Here is a 21,366-nt window from a genome sequence, read left to right on the forward strand (position 1 = left end):
AAACAAAAGCGAGAGTATAGAGAGAGAGAGAGTGAGCAAGAGTTGGAGACAGAGAGGGGATTGATGTTGGGTTTATGCGCGGAATGATTAGACACTAGAGTGCATTGACATTACACCAGGAGAGAGGATAGACTGACACGGCAATACACAAACACATAGACTTATCCGTGACAGTGTACTGAGCCAAGGATTACCACAATGGGCCACTTGTGTTTGTAGTAACGATCATGGCCATGGAGATCAAGGAATGGACATTGCTACAATGTAAATCTGTGCCAAAGCAAATGTTTTTTGCAGTTTCTACAAGCTGTGTTCTCATAGGGAAAAACTAGCCTTTAGGATCAGTCCCCAAATCGTTGTTGGCCAGCAGAGATGAAAGACATGCACAGCACTTGCCACACTGAAGATCGGAGATATTACAGAACAAAATCCAAGAGACATTTTTCTTCCACACAAAACACAAGCCACACTCTCTCTCAAGTGACTCAATAGACTCCCTCAAGGTGACAATTATGTAGGCATAAATAGATGGACAAAAAGGTACAGTGCAGTACAAACTACTGTGAAAAATCCACAAATTATATAAATATATTTTCATTTAAATATGTATCATTGCAGACTCCGATGCAGAGATATTTTGGGGTGGATGTAGTTTGTTTCTTTGTGGATAATCAGGGGCGGTGATAGTGGAGGTTGGTTATGATACATGTTTTAAGTTTGGCTACTTCTCAGAAACATAAGGGCTCAATTGCAACACTCATTGTGAATCTTTGAATTGGCTTTGTGACATAAAGTCCATTTAGGTTGTAGAACAGTAAATGCAGATCTCTGTTTGACAAACTTTTTTCTGTTGCTTCAGTAATAATCATTACAAACTTTTGTGTTCTGAGAGTGTATTATGTATTTTGTAAAAGCCAGCTACTTGGTATTTGAATTGACTATTCTGATACTTAAATGCCAGCATCAAATAATTGTTAAAACGATGTTCCAGAAACACGGAAAGCTAACCCATTGCAAAGACCTGTATGGGTAAAATAAAGTGTTGACAATGTGTTATTTGAATCAGATCAGTAGCCAGATATTTGCTTTTAGAGAGGAATTTGATATGACCTCCTTGCTCATGGTTACCATAATCATGCCATAAAATGCTGTCATAAGGATGATTAGACATCTATCTGCAGCAGCATTCAAGAAGGGATTAAACATCCATCTTAGGATGTGATTGGAATGAATGGAAATGTACAGTATATTAATAATAATAATGTCTGGTTGTATGACAATTGTAAGATCCACATTTTTACAGTGTAACTTTCATATGTTAAATGCCATTTACGCTTCTTGCGTTTCAACTATGTATTTCTTTATTTTTGTTAGTTTGATATAATGTGTACAGTTGTCTAGCCATGTATCATTACGTGTGAAATAAATCAATCATATATTGGGTTGTGGCGGGTCAATATGGCAACCACATTAGTAAAGAGTGAGACATTATGCAGGCCTCTGTGCTAAACCTGGATTGAATGTATGGTTTGTGGTTTAGCCATTAGTCATCCTGGTAATGATAGGTGCTGCTTTATTAACATGTTCAGAGAGGCTTTTAGATGCTCCACAGACACGACTGGTTTTGCAAAATGAGTGTTTTTCACAGAACTAGATGATAAGTTATTCTTAATGAAGGCGCTTTTGTCTGAATTTAGACCTCAGTATGCTTCTCCTATGGTGGTTCTTTTGTGCTAGTCTGGAAATCGGTAGAATAATTGAGAAAAGAAGTATAGTAAATAAATTATCTCTTTTCTTATAATTATCAAGCAGGAACCTAAAATGTTTGTTGCAATTGAGCACAAACTGGACCAGTTATTCCAGATAAATGTACCTGAGATAGTATTATCAACAAAGTCATATCAACAAGGTTTTCGACTGTAATGCGGCTCTGTACGGGATTTTTCTGTTTTTCTTTTTCTGTTGCAACCCTCCATCACAACTGCATTGCTTATATATAGGAGCTGTTTTATGTGATTGATGATGTTTTTCTTATCAACAACAAGACCACACTTATTGGACGAAGAGGACACAATGGAATAGTAATAATAGTGATGATAATATGAGTGATGGTATCAGACAAAACCCACCCAGAATGCACTGTCACAGAGGTTAATTGAAAGGATTTCATGTTCCATGAAAGGAACATCTTCTGCATCAATGCACACCACGTTCATCCTGTTTAATGATCTATGATAATATGCCTGGTTATACTTGCGATACCACATGTAAACTCATTGATCAAACAACTCGGTGTGTCTAAATTACAGTTTTCTCAACTTGGTGTTTTTTGTCGTGAATCGCATCGAGAAGCATAGTAAATGTAAATGTGTTGCAACCCCACAAACAGATCTAGTGGGCAGGGTTCAACTGTAGCCCCGCAGAGACACAAATAGAATATAAATGAAGGCTAAAGACACAACATATGGGCCGCTCCCTTGATGTGCTACATTTGGTGGCTCTGCCGTCAGATTTGAAAGAGCATACTAGATATCGCCCCGTGTGCTGCGTGTGAGGGTGCATTGCTGCATGTTAACCGTGGAACAAGTCTTTTTACCTGAACGCCGCTTTGACAGTGTTTTATTACGATGGTGACTCACCTAATGGGCACGGAAATGTTCCTTTCATACCTCTGGACATCCGTTACATGCAACATGTAACACAATTATCATCATTATTATTAACATTTTGAGGAAATGCAGAAGCTTTTTGTTACATCTTAGTATAGTGGCTGCCATTGTACACATTGATGCGATTTTAAAAAAAGGAGGCTCATTCTGCAGCAGTGATGTATGACCCCTTTTAATGAAGATCACAAGCTTGAGACTAGACTCTGAATATGTGCATATTGGGCAACTGTACCTCACTGTTTTATATAGTATATGGTGTTGAATTGATGCAGTTTGGCTACAGATGGAGTACTGGCATATGTGTATCCTCTGCACCATCCGTTGCTTATAATGGATGCTTCAGCCCAGATGACATTTCTTGTTTTGTTGGAAGCAAAGCTCCTTAATGAAAAGGATTATCAAATCTGAGACACCAAATTGCAAGACAAGAAAATGGACTGAACTTTTGGTCTTTTAAAGGTAAGCTGTTCTGTTTGATAAAACAATGTAAAAAAAAATGACCTGGGTCTGTTTTGAAAGCTTTTTAAGAAGAGAGCGAGAGAACAGTGTTAAGCTCGAGAGGAAATTAGATTTATTTCATACAAAATAATTATGAAAAAAGTAATTTTGTGTAGTTTTGTTTCCTATTTTACTTTCCAGTTGTTGGTTGTTTCTCGGTATGTGATATTATCAATTTGGGTCTTTATGTATTGTCATTAAATGTCATTTTTTTCATGCCTTCATCCAGGTACACAGTGTGGCAGAAGAGTGTATTTCTTCAATTATAGCAAAATCAACATGTGCTGCACTTGCACTTCAATGACTGTCATACACTGACTGAGAGGTATATTATTTCATTGTTTGCTACTTCTGTGACTTCAGTAAGGAGTTATTCTGCTATTAGGAACATATGTCACTTTCATTCTTTGTTGTGATTTTAACCAACAGAGCACCACAACTAACTAAATCAGAAGTTTAACATGATGATGTTTCAAATAAGTTATTGCGTGAAATTTTATAAAACAAAATGAACAAAGTCCTAACATTTACTGTGTTTACACTGTATTTTGTTACTTAATTTTTTTTTGTCTTCTCACACTTACTTAGCAAATCGGGAAACAGGACACACACTTTCAAAACAAGGTCGTAGTTGGACGCAATGGTCCGTTGAACTGCTGCTATGTCCACGCTTATATTGTGATAGCTGGTAGCTTGTTTTATAAAGGCCCGTGCAAATGTTACGGTATTACAGCAAATGTAGCCAGGGAATTTAAAACAGTGCCAGCAGCTAACGAACTGTCAAAGAGTCAACAGTTTTTCGATGGTGCAAATACGTTTCTTGAACTGTAAACTGTTATCGTGAAAAATGAACAAACACAAACTGATTGAAATCCTAATAACAAATTGATTTAGAGCAGCGGGTGTAGAAGTATAACCTTCTGTAATCACTGCAGCATGACAACCGTCTTAATAAATCAACTGGTCCATCATGTTACATTAGTGTAATTGTACATAAACCCGCACTGCCATTTTTGATTATTAGCATATGTTGGGAGTTTTCAAATCCGACAAATAGATAAAAGGCAACAAATCAGATCCTTTAGTGAATAGCTAAACATTTCCTTCGCACTGCAAAAGTAAAATCAGCTCAGTCCATTCAGGGTTTTGTTCCTGACATCTCCAGATCAAATACACTAACTCATTTTGAAATCCCGCTTCGCTTCACTGTATTCTGTTCTTCAGTTCATCTGCATGTTCCAGAGTTGATATTTTTAAACTTATTTAGAACCCCGAGGTGAGGTGAAACTCTATAGACTATCACAGATGTCCCCTGCGCACTACAAGTGCGACCCTCGTTACGAAACAGCAACCTCAAGGGATTCATGTAACAACAAATGCATCAGCCATGAACCATGACAGTGAATTTGAATGATATGTTTAGATAAAATGTGTGGGCCGTACAGCACAGGGAATTGCATTTGAAATGTCTTAGGGGGCACTATGTAAAGTTATTTTCTTGAATGTAATTGTACTTGGCTTGTACTCCGGTCCCCAAAGACCTCAGTCCCCATGAGACTTCTTGGAAATAAAGGCCTGTATGCTGAAATAGCAATGGAAAAGACAGCTAGAGTATATAATGATTACATCATAGCATTTTCTGAAGCCTTTAACCCAAGGATTGTAATAAAAAAAAAAACGATCTGTAACACACAGATATTACATGTTCTGCACTATCTGTGTTTTGCAGCTCTCTGCTCTTCCTCAGCACATACAAACATACAACATATGCTATGTCTGAAAGGGATGATATGAAGTGGAGGGTGTGAATTGAGCACAGCAGCAGAAAAAAAAATGCATTAATACGCACTAAAGATGAAAGAGAAATGCTCAAATGCAAATACATTTAGAGCATTCTGTGATCTAGACGTGAATGTAATGTGATGGAGAGGGGTCATTTTTATTTAAAAAAAAAGGTGGAATTTAAAAATGCCGGTTTTAGCCCTTGCAACATGAAACAACAAATCCACAGGAGACACGATTATCAACATAAACTCCACCTTGTAATTCCAAACTATCCTTTTGCAAGCCTATGGCGCAGTCATTTTTTTATTTATTTTTTTAAATCTACTGTGCTCGCACTAGCCTCTCCTTTTCCCTATGCTGTCTTTTCCCTTCAAATTCAATAACCTCCCAGCTGTGTGTTTCTCCAGGGATTCCCCCAGCTCCCCTGGCCCACAGACAGACTGCAGAGTCTGTGGGGAACCTGACACAACATTCTAAACTCCACCGTGAAGCAAAGGTGTCAGTCTGTGGGCTGCATCTCTGCTGATCGAGGAGCCACGGAAATGTGACAGCTTTTTATTTCTTCACACTTCTGCTGCGGCGAAAAAAAACCAAACATGTGTTTAACATGTGTGGGCTGCAGTCATTGCACAAAAAAAAACCCAAGTATAGATTCTGTGGCCTATTTAGGCTTTGTTTATATGAGGGTGGACTACACAGAACCGCAGGCTTAGCTCGGACTGAGAATCCAAAGTATTATGGAAAGTGTGAGGAAAAGATGACAGTGACCCAGTTGGACCTACTTTGTGTAGATTGATAAAAGGAAACCAGAAGCCTTTTGATATAAAGGCTGCTCTTTGTTTAACGATTCATCCTTTGACTGTTATTACATGAAACTATGTTGGTGAATTATGAGCTTGCTGCTGAATTCTCAGAGGGCTTTTTCATTCTGTACTGAACATACTTTGCTTTTGTTTCAGTCTATATTTAGAGTCCTTCTCTTCTCCCAATATCACTAAGAGCCATGCAGCAGATCATTTGGATTTAGGAATATTGTTTCCTTCCTCACCCAAAATATCTCAATTAATAATCCAAAGAGAGAGGACACACTAACATACTTTAGGGAGGCTATATGTGTCTAGTGTGCTTGGAAAGCACTCAGGAGCCCTTGTAACCCCAGACAGTTCTTCACCTCTTATGGGGATAAAGCACTCAACCTGACCAACAAGGCATGTCACCCGGAAAAAAGCAGTTTGTTTCTCCTCCCACTAAATGCTGCTCAGGTGTGTGTGAAATACAGCTGCTGTTGTATATGGTGTCTGGACTTAGACGGATTTTTCCTCATTCTCAAGTGTATCAGTTTTATTTGGTAATGTGTACTATTACATAACTTACATTTTCACCCCTAAAGTGATTTAAAAATTAAATTAGTCCGACTATTTCACAGACTAATTTGCTGCAATGGGTCAGAGATAAAAATATCCCTCTTGATGCTAAAATAATGTTTAAAAATAAACAGCGCGTAATGAGCCACTTTATAATGCAATCTCATCATATGACCTGTTACTAGAAATGACAAAAAATAAAACAGTTTGTGTATTAATCTCACCGATAATGATAGACTGTGAGATTTAAAGTAATTACTTTCCTATGAATATTTGTTTTTCCAACATTTATTATGAACAGACACTTGCCTTGTAATTGCTGGAGGGACGTACTGTAGGTTGCAAATTGTTCCCCAGTGCATGCACTCCCACACACAAACACACTTTCCAGGCACTGCGCTGATGTTGTTACTTACTTGAGTATTGATTTACCATAACTGCAGATAGGGGTAATGTTTATATACTTTGCTTGGTTAATGTTGTGTGTGTGTGTGGTAATGGTGTCCTCGTTTTATGGCACTCTGAATTGTATTGTGACTTTTACTTACCCCGTTGATGCTTCAGTAATATTCACATAGTCAGCTCTGGCACTCATTGTTAAATGAATTGTCATTTTGGGAAATATACTAATTCGTGTTCTTGCTGAGAGTTAGATGAGATGATTGAAATCACTCTTAAACCTGTAGAATAAATGTGAAGCCAGCAGCAGGTTAGCTTAGCTTAGCATAAAGACTGGAAAAAGCTAGCCTGGCTTTGTGCAAAGGCTAAGAGATCTGCCTACCAGCACAACTAATTAACATCATATCTCCTTTGGTTAATCTGTACAAATGCACAATAAAATAAACAACATGTGGAGTCTCCGCTGGTTGCAACCTTACAGTGACGACAAGACTCCAATAAGTTCCTGGTTCTGTCCAATAAATAGTCCGACACATAACCCCTTCTGTCATTTTTACATTTGAGCTTTTCTACAGTACGGATTAAACAAATGAGATATAATGTGTTAATTGGTGAGCTTTAGAGGTGCTCGTAGGTGTATTTTCTTAACTTCAGACAGCTGTTTCCCCCTGTTTCCAGTTTTTATGTTGAGCTAAGCCAACCAGCTGCTGGCTCCATACTTAACTACAGAGACGATCTCGGTGCAGTATCAATCTTCTCATCTAACAAAATCTGCGAAATGCTTCAGTCTTTTTTTGAAGTGTGTTTTTTGGCAGTCAAATTTGTTTTTATATGTGGTATTGACCGACTGTTCAATCAAGTAAGATTAGATGAGCGCGAGAAGAGAATGCTTGCCAATAACTAAAAGCAAAATGATTTCCTGTTGTTATTTATTTGACTCATATTTTGCTTTACAAGTGGGAAGATATGGCTTCACAATATAGTATATGAAGCAATGTCTCAAAAACTGCCCTGTCACGCTGTCCGTCAACATCGTTTTGGCTTTGCTCTACCCAGGAGGAGATCAGCGGGTATTTGAATGAAAGGCATGGAGATTCCTTGCATGGATAAAACAATGACATATGAAGACAGAACAAACTTTTCTATTTCTCACATCCCCTTCCTCCCATCTTGCTTATCCTCCTTTTGTCCTACGGAAGGACATTTTTGTCCCATGGGGAAAACAATATTGACGCCAAGAGATGACTTATTGATTGAGAGGAGAGGACAGCGAGACATGTTGACATGCAGCAGATTACTCAAGGTACCGAGAAGCTCAAGTATTCATTCGTGCATGTGGCATGTATGAAGGAATATTAATCTCAGTCAGTACTGATGTATCTACTGAGGTTTCTACAACATGTCAAGCCAGACAAACCCGTGTACTGAGGGAAGAGGAAGAGGATGTGGGCGTTTGTCTCCTCTGCAGGCCACATGAGCTTTGCTGCTCGCTACATATCTTAACATGTTGGGATATTGATGCAACACTGCTTTGTTCTAAGGCCTTACGATACATACGGGGAGATAATGAGATTGCGTTGTGTCCTGATTGAATGGGATGATGACATCGAGATGAAATAGCTCTGGTCTTTCCACGGCTGCTGTGCTTATTTGACCTGCATTGATTTGAGCTGATTGAATTATTGGAAAAGAAGCGCACAGCAGCTCAGTTCCAAACTGCCTTATATTTAGATTTGCACTGATCTGTTTGCTTTCATTCCCAAATGATGCTCAAGAAATCGGACTCAAGCTCGGCAGAGTTGGTCAATGTCACGGAGAAAAACAAAAAGAGTCTAAATGTCTAAGCGGAGACATGCTTTGTGGAAGATGGCAACGATCATAGCGACATAAAGAGCAAATAGATTCCCACCGGCAATTATGCAAATGTGGAAGTGAAATGTGAGTCTGCGCCCAGCGTGATGCGACGAGAGCGGAATTCACCAACATTTTGCTCTGTCGCTGCTGCTAACATTAGCATTAGCATTGTTCACACATCCCCTCATCTTAGGCCGCTTCCACACCCCTCCCCCTCACTCCCTACCCCCACCACGTCTCCATCCTCCCTCCCTCCTCCTCCTCCTCCTCCTCCTCCCTCCCTCCCTCCCTCCCTGCGTCCTCTCTTTCCTGTTCTCGATGCGGTGTTGCTATAGGAACGGAGAAATGTGGGAATACCTTCCGTCCTTCAGAGCGCAGGGGAGAGAGAAGGGGAGAGGATGGGAGACAGATAGAGAGGGAAGGGGTAGACAGGAGAAGAGACAAGAGGAGAGGAGGGAAGGGAAGGAAGTGTGGAAAAGACTGTTAATTAAAAGACGGAGGGCGAGTGGCTGTGACTCACTGCCTGAATGGACACCATTGCCTGTCACTTAGCCCCTGACTCTGAGCATTTGTCCCCCTCCTCCACCGCTCACTCCCTAAAAGCTACCCTCCCATTGATATTCAGTCTCTGTGATGGAGAAGACGCCGCTGTCCTCTGACTGGAGGGGTGGGGGTGGGTTTGACTGCGATGGCGCGGTGTCACACAGCCACGGCGTCGCTTCACGCTGGGCCCTGCGCACGCCATTTGTTTGACGATCCATGTGTTCTGGATGTCTCCATTTGTAGTGAGGCTGCAGTTTCCATGACAACGCCCGGACTGAAATAGCACCCCCGGTTTCCTCCCTCTCTCCCTCTCTCGCTCGCCCTCTCCTCCGCTCACAATACACTAATAACTGTTCATTCCCGAGTCTTATAGGCCTCCTTCTATCGGTCTGAGGTGTCCCATCCTGCTCATCTCCATTCATCATGTGGATTGTAGTACATGGACCCTCGCGCACACACACACATACATGAGCGCACACTTGCACAAGCATCGCTTCTCCTCCCACCTCTTATCTCCCATTTTCAGTCTCTCGGTCGCCCTGCAACAGATTCTGTCAACATGCATCAACCTCTGTGTTGCCATGACAACAGTCTTGAAAATCACTGCAATTATTTCAACAAAGACAAAAAAAAACAACCACTACAGTCACTTGGGGGAGAGGGAGGAAAAAAAGGATGGCGTGTGTGTGTGTGTGTGTGTTTTATGTTTGTCTCACTGAAAAAAAGAGATGCAGAGATGCAGATTTGTGAGTCTGTGCATGCGTGTTTATTGACCCTTCAATGAACTGGTGGGTATCAACTGTAGCACGAATGTGCATACAGTATGATGGTGTGTGTGTGTGTGTGTGTGTGTGTGTGAACAGTCTATGTGTGTATCTTGGCCTCGTACGTCTTTCTTTTCCTCCACTCACTCTTGAGTGTTTGTTCTGGAGATCAGTGTAGGTAGACTCACTGACCCATTTGTACACGCGTATGGTTTTATAAAGCCACCTGTACCAGCTACAGTACCACACGTGTTTGTTGTGTGTTGTGTGTTTGTGTGTGTGTGTGTGTGTGTGCTATAGACAGTGAGAGCATTACTATGCAAACAGATGGGCCGAGAGAGATCTGCACGGTGGTGGAAAGTTAAGATCTCCCAAAGTACTATACTTTGACGTACTTGTACTTTGCATGGTTATTTCCACTTTATGCTACTCTTAAAAGGCTACTTTTATTCATACTGTACACCAGGGGTCGCCAATAGGCGGACCGCGGTCCGGATCCGGACCCGGACGTGTAACTGATGGATAATTGAGAATTATACATTTTAGCGGAAGCGCTTCTATTTTAACCTGCACAGCTTTTCCAGCCTTTACGGCACTCGTTCAGCAGTCCAGGAAATACACCGACCAATCACATACGCTGTAAATCATCTCACGTGACGCTACTTAGCCAATCAACTATCTGTATTCTGAAACGCATCGTGAGCCGAGTGAGATTTGGACACGGACCCGGGAGACGGAGAGAGAGCAGTGGGAAAAGTAAGTCAGAGAATTTTACATGGCGTGCTCTAAAAAGATACGTGGACCACGAAAACAGAGCTTTTAACAAAGAATGGACAAACTCTTATTTGTTCATTCTTCCTGCTGGCGCTACTAAACGACTCGTATGTTCAGATACCGCGGCCATTATTAAATGCGCCGATGTGAAACGCCACCACGAGACCAAACACTCCAGTCTGAACTGAGGGCAAGATGTTGAGATGTGTAGAGATTGTTTATTATAAAGTTCACTGAGACCGTTATGATGTGAAATGGATTTAACAAAGAGAAGAAAATAGTTCACTCCAGCCACACTTTCCTTTTTTCCTTTTCATTCATTTTTCAAAAGTCAAGCAATTTCTTTTAAGATGCAAGTTTTTCAAAAATTCATTTGTGTATTTTATTTTTAGATGGAGCCCTTATTTTACTTGAAATGAGAGAACATTTATTTTTGTATTTCTATGTATTATTTATAATCCATCCAGTTACATTTTAATGTAACTATACTAGTTACATATTACATATGTAACTGTACAGTGTACACTATAGTGATGTTCTTTTTTTTTTGTTATTGTAAACAAATTCCAAAAAAAAGACCAAACATTTTGACTGTCTGCTCCATGTCCATAGGTTCCTAGCAGAGATGTGCATCTTTGAAAACGGGTATTCTTTTAAAAGGCTGAATGATTTCCTTAAACAGCTGGGCATTGCAGTGTTTACCCGACAGTAACCAAACAGGAACAAATAATCGATCTATTTTTACAGCAACAGGACACGTGTGTGGTAATGACTCAAAACAAATACAATGCTCATGTTTGTTGTGTTAAAGACACACGTCATGCAGTCCAGTGGTTTGGTTTAATCATGTGTATTTAATAGTTTGTGGATGACGATGGCACCGAGGAACAAGCTATATCTGGCAAAGGGGGATTTGTTGACAATAACAAAAACTGTAATTGTAATTATACAATTTGGATTTACATTCTGGTATTGTTACTTTAACTTTAGTAAAAGTGAATACGTGCATGCATGTGAGACCATGTGTGTGCTCTTTTACTTCAAATCAATGTCATTTTAGTCTTAATTTAATGCTTCGAACATCCATGTTACCCCTGTGAATATTGTACTGTGTATCACTTAGTGCAATAGATCCTATCTTACACTTATCAAATAAGATGTCTACGCTGTATGGCTCTACATCTTCACACTCACTAATCCCATTGTATCCCATAAAGCTGCTTTGATACTAACAGATACTTACATGTGTGTCGAGTCAGGGAAAACACTCCAGGCCCTGTAATTTTGGGGCCAAACCCACGGCGGGTGACATTGCACGTTATAATGAGTGTTTGTGGCCCAGGGCCGGTGTGGAAGTGTGTATGTGTGTGCGTATGCTCCAGAAGTACAATTTAAGAAGCCAGGTGGGCACGTCTTAACTTCACCCATATCTTTGTCATATTGTTACTCTAAAGCTAAAGTGTCCTTAAGAATATGGGGCTTTAAAGTGGAGTTATCCACATTGAAGAGCCAAATATGTATCCTTAAGTTCAAAAGATGACTCAAATATGTCTGCCGAGGGGGGGGGGGGGGGGGGGGGGGGGGTTGTCATGTCACTGCACAGCGGGGAATTGGCAGAGACAGTGATTTGGACTTCAGTCGACGATGAAGTAGATTGGGATCAGAAATCCTTGGGGAGGGAGAGAGAGAGAGAGGGAGAGAAGGAGAGACGAGGTCAGGTAGCAGGGCTATAAAAGCACTCCTTCCTTTACTGGAACATGCACTTAATGTCAATCCGGGTATGACTGGAGATTTGGGATGCAGAGCAGTCCTCCTCTGTCTGTAACTTGTTTGATTGAAACAGCAACATGTGTGAGCAACTGTGCTGAGGTAAGTGCATGTGTTCATCTATATGATCGGTTGAATCTCTTTTGACAAGGCATTTTGCTGTACATGAACTCTGCTGTCCATCCATCTTAAGGACTGTTCAAATCGAGTTGACATAAATACTGCTACAGCGTTGTAGCATGTGGTGGGAAAAAGGAGGAGCAAACATACATATTTAATATGTTATATGACTGGTCTAAAAAGACACATTTTACACAACAATTGCCTGACTAAAATATAACACAAGTGGAACTTGTAACTTTTACACTGAAACTTTTAAGACGTTTTTTTCTCGCTCCTGTAGGGAACTCTGGGAAGGAGGTAGAGATCGACAAGCGAAAAAGATGTGGAAGTTCCAGGAAAGTTTGGGCTGTTTATTCCTCCTCTGTTGCATCTGCTTGACTGAGTGCCGGATGCTGAAGTTTGTCGTAGCTGTAAGTGTGTCCAGTTTCATTTCCTCTCTGTGTGCATGATTAACAACGATGGCATTTCATGTTAAGCTTTCTTACAACATTTTGACATCATCGAGCCACACATGGTCTTTTCCTAGATCACATACGACTGCACTTTGTCTCTGATTACACTGTGTTTTCTGCTCAGTGAACATTATTATATTTACACATTTTCTTGCCGAAGGATTATTTTTAGCCTAAAGTCAACAGCGTGAGGCATCTCTCACCCAGACACTACTGCGTCGTTCGGAAACTTCTTTGCATATCTTTCTTTTACAGCACAGCTCAGTGAACAATTGAAGGATTTCGGTGAAAATCCATATTACATCAGTGTGTTTGTCATTTGTGTATATACACACACACACAGCAGACATACTGTAGCTTGACAGTTACTATTTATTATTCAGTTACTAAAGCCAATGTAAGGATTAGGTTCACTACATGCAGTGTAGTTGTTAAATTGTATTGTTGATTGTCTCATTAATCTGTTTATTATAATTTCTTTATGTAAATGTGTAATTTTTTTAATATTTTTTTGTTTAAATGTGTTTTAATGGTCTATATTATTATTATTAAAATGATCATTTTAATTTGTGTCAAGTTTAGTTTAGGTTAGTTCTGTTCATGTCCAACCTTAGGAAGGTGTTTTGCATCAAAACGACAATGAGTCGTTGAACATAACATTTACCTCTAAAAGCAAACCACAGCTTTGCTGACTTGACTTTGTGGTTTTTACATCCAAAATGTTTGTGATGTTCACGTCACAGTGGTGCTACCGAGAGTGACTCAGATGTAATCCATAATCCAGTTTAATCAACCTGTGTGTCATGTCGCTGCCCAGAAAGTGAGTCGTCAGGTTAATGATACTAACGGAGCAGCTCCGGCATTTGTGTCATCAGAATGACTCTTCTGTGTCTCAAATCCAGGCTGAACTGTCCAAGATCACAGTCCTGACTTCTGTCTCAGGGTTGATTTTTTTTTTTCCTTAAGTACGCAGTGAACGCTACGCTGGCACAGCAGCGTGGCGTCTGAATCTATGTGACATTATCTGTTATGACTTTTAAGGTGTTCCGACACGGCGATCGATCGCCTATTGAGTCGTATCCCAGTGATCCTCATGGGGAGAAAGTGTGGGCTCAAGGCTTCGGACAGCTGACTGAGGTACTGGGTGTTACGCTGTGTGTGTGTGTGTGTGTGTGTGTGTATTTGTGTGTATGTGTGTGTGTGTCACCGTTAACATTTTGTCAAGCAGGATTTGGCCAACAAACAACCAAATATGAAGAGCTTTTAGATGTATATAGTGTATCAAATTCATCAATCCATCACACACTAGCCATACAAGTCCAGAGTTTAAAATGCAACATGCAAATTAATCTTTATACATAATTTGACAAGAAAGTCACTTACAGAGTAAATACACCAAAGGCACACATTAGCTTTGGTGTCACAGTATGTTTCACTTGTGATCTGTATGACACAAAATCAGTCAAGTCTTAAAAATGAAAGAAATGCTTGTTGCAGATTTATAATTAAAGTCCTTCCTACTGTGACTTTGTTCTGGCCTGGAGGCCCTGTATAATGGGTGAAATGTGTTATTTTATGTAAATAAGTTGAATTTGACCTTAAATCAGCCAAATCTGTAGCGAAAGGTCAGATTCGACACAGATTAACAGTGCCGTCAATTTTCCTTTCAGCTGGGCATGAAACAACAGTTTGAGCTGGGCAGGTTTCTAAAGAGGCGTTATGGCAACTTTCTCAGTGAGGACTACAACAACAAAGAGGTAGGTGTATTTGTGTATGGAGACATGTATGTGTGTGTGTCTGTGTAATTCAGTTTTTTTCTGACGTACCCTGAGCCTGTGCGCTTCAGTGTCACCTAATGCTGTTGTTGCGCGTGCCCTCGGCCCAACATCTGAAATCATGTGCGAGCCACCGCCTGCACTAGCTCTTACAACACACACAGAGCTAATGAGCATGACTCATGTTGGTGATATCACTGCCATGGCCTTTATGTGCTGTAACATGTGGGGCACCATGTACACGACAGCTAGCAACACGCATGTTGGGCTGCATGTTTGACATACTGTCATTATTAAGATCAGATTTCTGTCTGTTTTCTTTACACACTGTCTTCTTTTTTTTCCTCTCTTTTCTCCCCCTCCATCCTTGCGTTCAGTCCTCTCTTCTCCATATCTTAAATAACACGCAACTATCACAAAAATAACAGCTCTTCTCAGTACCTGTCATTGGCGATTTGTCGCCCAAGTCTCCGTCAACTTGCACTGTACCTTTCCCTCGCGCTGCCATGTCTGTTTTAATTTGACAAAAAGGGGGTAAAAAAAAAGAAGCATTCTTGGCATCACAGGAACATCCAACCTTATCAGCGTGATTTACTGTGTGCAAAAACCTGACACGGGGTGACAGAGAGATATAGATGTGCGAAGGCTGTTGTCAGAAGAGATCACAGTAGGACGGATCTTTTTCCCCCTCCTTCTCTCATCCCTTTTGCATCTCCTCTGACTCCCCTCCTCCTCATGTTAAGGGAATACCTCGGTTGACTTGCAGTTAACTCATGATACACTGCTGCTTTGCTGGGTACAATTTATTTTTGCATCTTTACTGAATAAATATAGAAACAGAAGTATGTGCAGCTCCACGTCCCGAATGCAATCCTTCATGTCAGCCTGATTTTCCCATTTAGAAGAACACGGTTGGAATCAATGTCAGGCCTATAGTACCAACATATGGATGCATTTCAATGCCATGTTCCCTCCATGTTTCCAACAGTTATATGTGAGGAGCACTGACTACGACCGCACTCTGATGAGTACCGAGGCATGCCTCGCTGGGATGTTCCCCCCAATCAGACGCCCGCCTCCCATCATGCCCCAGTTACTGTGGAGGCCTATTCCAGTGCACACCGTCCCCAGGGCCCAGGACAAGGTGGGCTGCTGAGCCACATGAATATTTCCTTTCACATGGCAGCCACACTCTAAATAGAAACTTGTACAACTTAATCTGAGTCGCTCTCTGTGTCGCTTTGTGTCGCTGTCTGCATTCACCTCAGCTGTGAACCTGCCCTGCTGAAATGTACAACTGTTTTAAAGTGTGAAATGAACATATAATTGTGCCCAGAAGACTGCAGGACCTGCAGTGAATGTACATTATTTCAGCTGATGTTGTGCTGTTGTTTTTTCGTTTCAAGCTGTTACAGTCTCCGGGCAAAGACTGTCCAAGGTTCAGAGCTCTGATGACGGAGACCTTTGAGAGCGAGCAGTACCAGAGGTTCCTCAGGGCTCACCAGGTAAGACAAACCACAGAAGAAGACAGTCATCGAAATACACACTGTAACTCATCCTCAGTGTCTGTTCTATGACGTTCTACTCACAGCTCGGTTTGTGGTAAACATCACTTTTCCATGATTCATGTGCCTGTTAACCACTAAAAACTTGTTTGCTAGTCTGTTGTCTTTTTAATCATCAGAATCGTATCATCAGAACGGCTGTGAATAATACTTTACCTCACCTCAGAGGCTTCTTTTCTGCTTATCCGTGCCTTGACTTGTAAATTAACAAACGCTGTGAAATGCACATTTGTGTAAGTAAGTGACACATATAGTTCACAGTTGCTGGCGCCAACGTTATCAGCACCTCCCGTGGACGTGACAGTTATGCTGCAGACATCATGTCCTCGCAGTGATTTTCTCAGGCACGGTGACTCCAGTGCCTCGAAGAAAGCTGCACAGTGCAATCTCTCTCACATTCTCAGAGACGCTAATTAACGCTTGGATTGAATTAGATTAAGAATTACAATGAAAGGGTTTAATTAAACAGAGTCCCATGTGCTGCCTATTAAGGTGGTGTTTGAGATCAACACGGGGCCTCCTGCATTGAATTTTCACACCCTCTGCTGGAGGCACAGTACCTGCAAGTTGGATGCAGTAACCAAAATGGTGCCATTTGTCACTGTGTTGTCTGACCGAAGGTTGAAGTGAACAACACTGAATCAATAAACAATACAAATCCATTCAATTAACCAGCTAATGTCTGCAATGCTGTAGTTATTTACAGTGCATCTGCAAAAACATCACTCATACAAATGGTAATTTAACTGTTTTTCTTCAAACATTGAATGATGAGTTGAGGGTTGTGATTAGTGCTGTACATTGGTGCAATTTCAAGATACTTATACTGAACTTGAGTATTTTCATTTTATGATACTTTAAACTTAAACCCCACATTATTTCAGTGGGGAATATTGTACATTTTAGTCCACTATCTCGGTTAGCATGTGCTCTTTAGGCGATCCGTGGGGATAATTGCCATTTGCAAATTAATTGAGTTTAAATGAGGATTTTTTCCCCCTATATTTTACAGCTGGTTACTATTAAGATTTGACATCACAAAATCACATGACAAGTGTATACAATACAATGTAGTGTTAAAGATGAGTGGGTTCCTGCCTTTTTGACTTCATGACCCCTTCCAAAGAAGTATTGTCTAATTTGAGCTCCTTGTCAAATTTCAGATGTTCCCCTCTAAAACTTCTCGCAGCTTTTGATTACAATGACTTAAAGATGTGTCACATCATTTACAGAAAAGCAAAACTTGAACTCCATAATACGGATAACAAAAAATATCATTAATCCCCTCGTAACCAGCAGATTAATGTTGTTACCCTTTGAAGGCCCAGACCCGCAGGTCGGGAACAACTGGATTAAACTACCAAACTGTATAAAAAGTAGTTAAAACTGTGATTTTGACTGCTTGTCATGGAGTATTTGTAATGAATTGTTTTGATACTTTTACGTAAAGGATCTGAATATTTCATCCACCACTGGTTGAATGTAATGTTCTCTCCTTTTCTGCACATTGCAGTACTTTGTGGAGGGACTTTCCAACCACACTGGCTACCCCGTCTCCAAACTGGTTGGCAAAAGAATATGGAGGGTCTACGACACTCTTACCTGTCAGGTATCCTTGATGTTTCACACATAGACACAATCATACTCTCTGTGTTCTGCAGTTTACGAATGCTTCAATTACTCATCAAAACGCCAGCAGTGAGAGTCAAACAGAAAGAGGGGAAAGAGAAGGGATCGGTTTTCTTTAACACTGCAGAGAGATGGAGAGGGGGCTGGAGCGTGGGGGAAATCATTTTTATACATACAGTAAGACATGAATAGGACAACATATTGAAATTATAATTAAAGTGTTATGAGATGGGTGGATTCTAGGCTGAATACGCTCATTCACACTTGCAAAATGAGCATCTGTTATCTTCAGACCGGCTCTAAAAATAGCCGGGATGATAGAAACGATGAAACGCAGCCATTTGAAACCCTTTTGTTGGCATTCATGTGTTGTGTAATGTGATTATTAGCGTGATGTATGGTAGTGAATGTTACTTTCTTGTGCAGCGGATCCATAACTTGACTCTCCCACGCTGGGCCACCCAAGATGTTCTGGACACCCTGAAGAGAATTGCATCGTTTGAGATCATGTACAGCATTCTCAGTCACAAGCGCAAAGAGAAGGCCAGGCTCTCGGGAGGTGAGGATTCTCATCCGAGGCAATTCACATAAAGCAATGTTATCAGAGTGAAAAAAAATCTCAGTGTATCTAATGTTGTGACTGCTGGCAGAGGCTTTGTTTATGCCTCAGACAGTGCTGGGCCGGGCCTCCCCAAAAGCACATTAGCACATATGAGCTGATGGGACAAAGATGTTTACAGCGCTAAGACATGAGGCTCCGTAAGGTCAAAACGATTGTGTTGGTGGGAACATTTTTTTGCACTGTTGACACTTATGTGTTAATTTAACCAGGGGTGCTGCTGAATGCCATTCTGAGGAATTTCTCCAGGGCTGTAGAGCAAGGGAGCACGCTCAAATTCATTATGTACTCAGCTGTAAGTTCAACGTTTGGGCACAAACGCACATTCCTAATCTATCGTGCAAACCGCCGTTTCACCTAACGTATCTCCTCCCTTCCTTGATGTTTCTCGTTCCAGCATGACTCTACTCTCATCACCCTCCAGGCGGCTCTGGACGTGTACAACGGCCTTCTTCCTCCTTATGCTGCCTGTCAACTCTTTGAGTTCTACCAGGAGTATGATGGGTAATGACGCCCTGCCTGCCCTTTGCATATTTCATTTCACTATCTAGGTCAGATGGCCAGCCATATTTTGAGCAATCGCATGCGACTGTTTAGCCGCACCAAACCATTTAAGTATATTACTGTTTTCGCTTTTCAATTCGATAAAAGTATGGGAGCCATCCAGGACTGCAATGGCCAAATTAGCACATGACAAACATAATTTACATAACCTCCTACTTGACCTCAATGCAGCCTTTGAAACCATCCTCCTCTCCCTTCTTGAGTCCTCCCTCCATATCACTGGCACAGCCCTCTCCAATCATACCTCTCCGACCACCAACAGCTCTTTAGTATCAATACATTCAACTCCAGTCTCTCAAGGTGTCCCCCAAGGTTTGGTACTCGGTCCCCTCCTCTTCATCCTCTACAGGACTGTCTCAGAAAATTAGAATATTGTGATAATCCCCATACGTGTGATTTAGTTTACTGAACCAAGCTGAGTGTTTTTCAAGGCTCAGGAAACCCTTGCAGGTGTTTCGAGTTAATTAGACGATTCAAGTGATTAGTTGAATACCCTACTAGTATACTTTTTCATGATATTCTAATATTTAGAGATAGGATATTTGAGTTTTCTTAAGCTGTAAGCCATAATCAGCAATATTAAAAGAATAAAAGGCTTGCAATATTTCAGTTGATTTGTAATGAATCCAGAATGCATGACATTTTTGTTTTTTTAATTGCATTACACAAAATAAAGAACTTTATCACAATATTCAAATTTTCTGAGACAGTCCTGTACATGCTCACCCTTGGTAACACAATACGCCACCGTGGTCTTCATTTCCACTGCTATGCTGACGACACCCAGCTCTACATCTCCACCAAATCCATCACCCCCACCACCATCACCAACTGCCTCACAGATATAAAGACCTGGATGCAAGCCAACTTTCTCAAAATCAACAGCGGCGAATCTAAAATCCTCATCATCGGTCCCAAACCACGAAACAAATTCCACCACAACAAATTCCACCACAACCTTTTTGATCAAACCCTCTCCTTCGAAGGCCACGTCCATCACATCACAAAAACGGCTTTCTTTCATCTAAAAGACATTGCCCGTCTATGCCCCTCTCTTCTCCTCCTCGTCCACGATCTTCATCACCTCTCGACTGGACTACTGCAACAGCGCCCTGTACGGCACATCCACCGAAATCATCAACAAACTACAAATACATCCAAAACTCAGCTGCCCGTCTGCTTTCCCGCTCCCGCACCAGAGATTACATCACCCCAGTCCTTCAAAACCTCCACTGCTCCCCATACAGCAAAGAATAGTTAAAGATTCTCCTCATTACAAAGCCCTTCACAACCTCGCCCCTTCATACCTTTCGGACCTCCTGCACCGACACACTCACACCCGCAACCACAGATCCACCGACGCCAACCTCCTTACCCCTCCTTGGTTTCTTACTGTTGTAATATCATCTCTCTGCCTTGTTTGCATTGTTGTTGATTTTATTGTTTCTGTTTTTAGAATGCAAAGTGCTTTTGAGTACCCTTTAAAGCGCTATACACATAAACACTTACCACAAGTGTGTGTCATCTCGCTGTGTTTTCCCCCCCAGTTCCTATTCTCTGGAGCTGTATTACCGCAATGACTCCCGGCGCGACCCTTACCCCAACCCCGTGGCAGGATGCAACGGGTTGAACCCCTGCCCTTTGTCCATGTTCTCTGAGCTGGTGCGGGACGTGGTGGCAGAGAACTGGGAGGCCGAGTGTGGGTTCAGGACCAGATTGTCAAGCACAGGTGAAGAAGTACAATTGTATATATTCTCATGACTTCTATTTCAACAAATATTTTTGGCCTTGTTAATGCATCACTGCAATACGTTTATTCCTGTGTTTACTTTAGGGACCAGCCAAGGGGATTTTCAGCACCAAACTGTCTGATTTAAAAATATCATGTTTTTTGGAAATCTTCCAAATGTTCCATATTCACGTTCACCTAAACAGGATTGTTGTCTCCCACAGGTGTCATAACAGCTCTTGCAGTGGCTGTCGGTCTCCTGGCAGTGGCGCTGTTGTTCAGTATAGGAGTGGCAATCCACAGGAGGAGAGCGCACTACTCCAGGGGGGTGTAGTGCAGACGACTGCCACGCATGTGCCAAAAATACAGAGAGGTGCTTCTCTAATAATCATGTGCCATGTATTTCAAAAGTGTAGATCCTGATTGGGTGTGTGGAAGGTTTGTGAGCTTTTATGAATAATGTTTGTATGACAAAAAGAATACGCATCAAAAA

At 41.3% G+C, this 21,366-nt stretch overlaps 1 protein-coding gene across 1 annotated transcript; it reads left to right on the forward strand.

Moving 5' to 3' along the window:
* Positions 1–12,860: 12,860 nt before the first annotated feature.
* LOC306712777 (testicular acid phosphatase homolog) lies at positions 12,861–21,207 on the forward strand (the record flags this gene model as incomplete). The annotated part of the gene is made up of 11 exons (XM_079182194.1): positions 12,861–12,950; positions 14,034–14,129; positions 14,663–14,749; positions 15,756–15,911; positions 16,174–16,272; positions 17,846–17,941; positions 18,388–18,520; positions 18,793–18,875; positions 18,978–19,084; positions 20,692–20,873; positions 21,098–21,207. The coding sequence occupies 11 exons, from the start codon at positions 12,861–12,863 to the stop codon at positions 21,205–21,207; spliced, it is 1,239 nt and encodes a 412-aa protein (XP_079038320.1).
* Positions 21,208–21,366: the final 159 nt, after the last annotated feature.

The sequence above is a fragment of the Pholis gunnellus genome (assembly GCF_910591455.1).
Source record: "Pholis gunnellus genome assembly, chromosome: 21".
In the NCBI taxonomy this organism is placed as follows: Eukaryota; Metazoa; Chordata; class Actinopteri; order Perciformes; family Pholidae; genus Pholis; species Pholis gunnellus.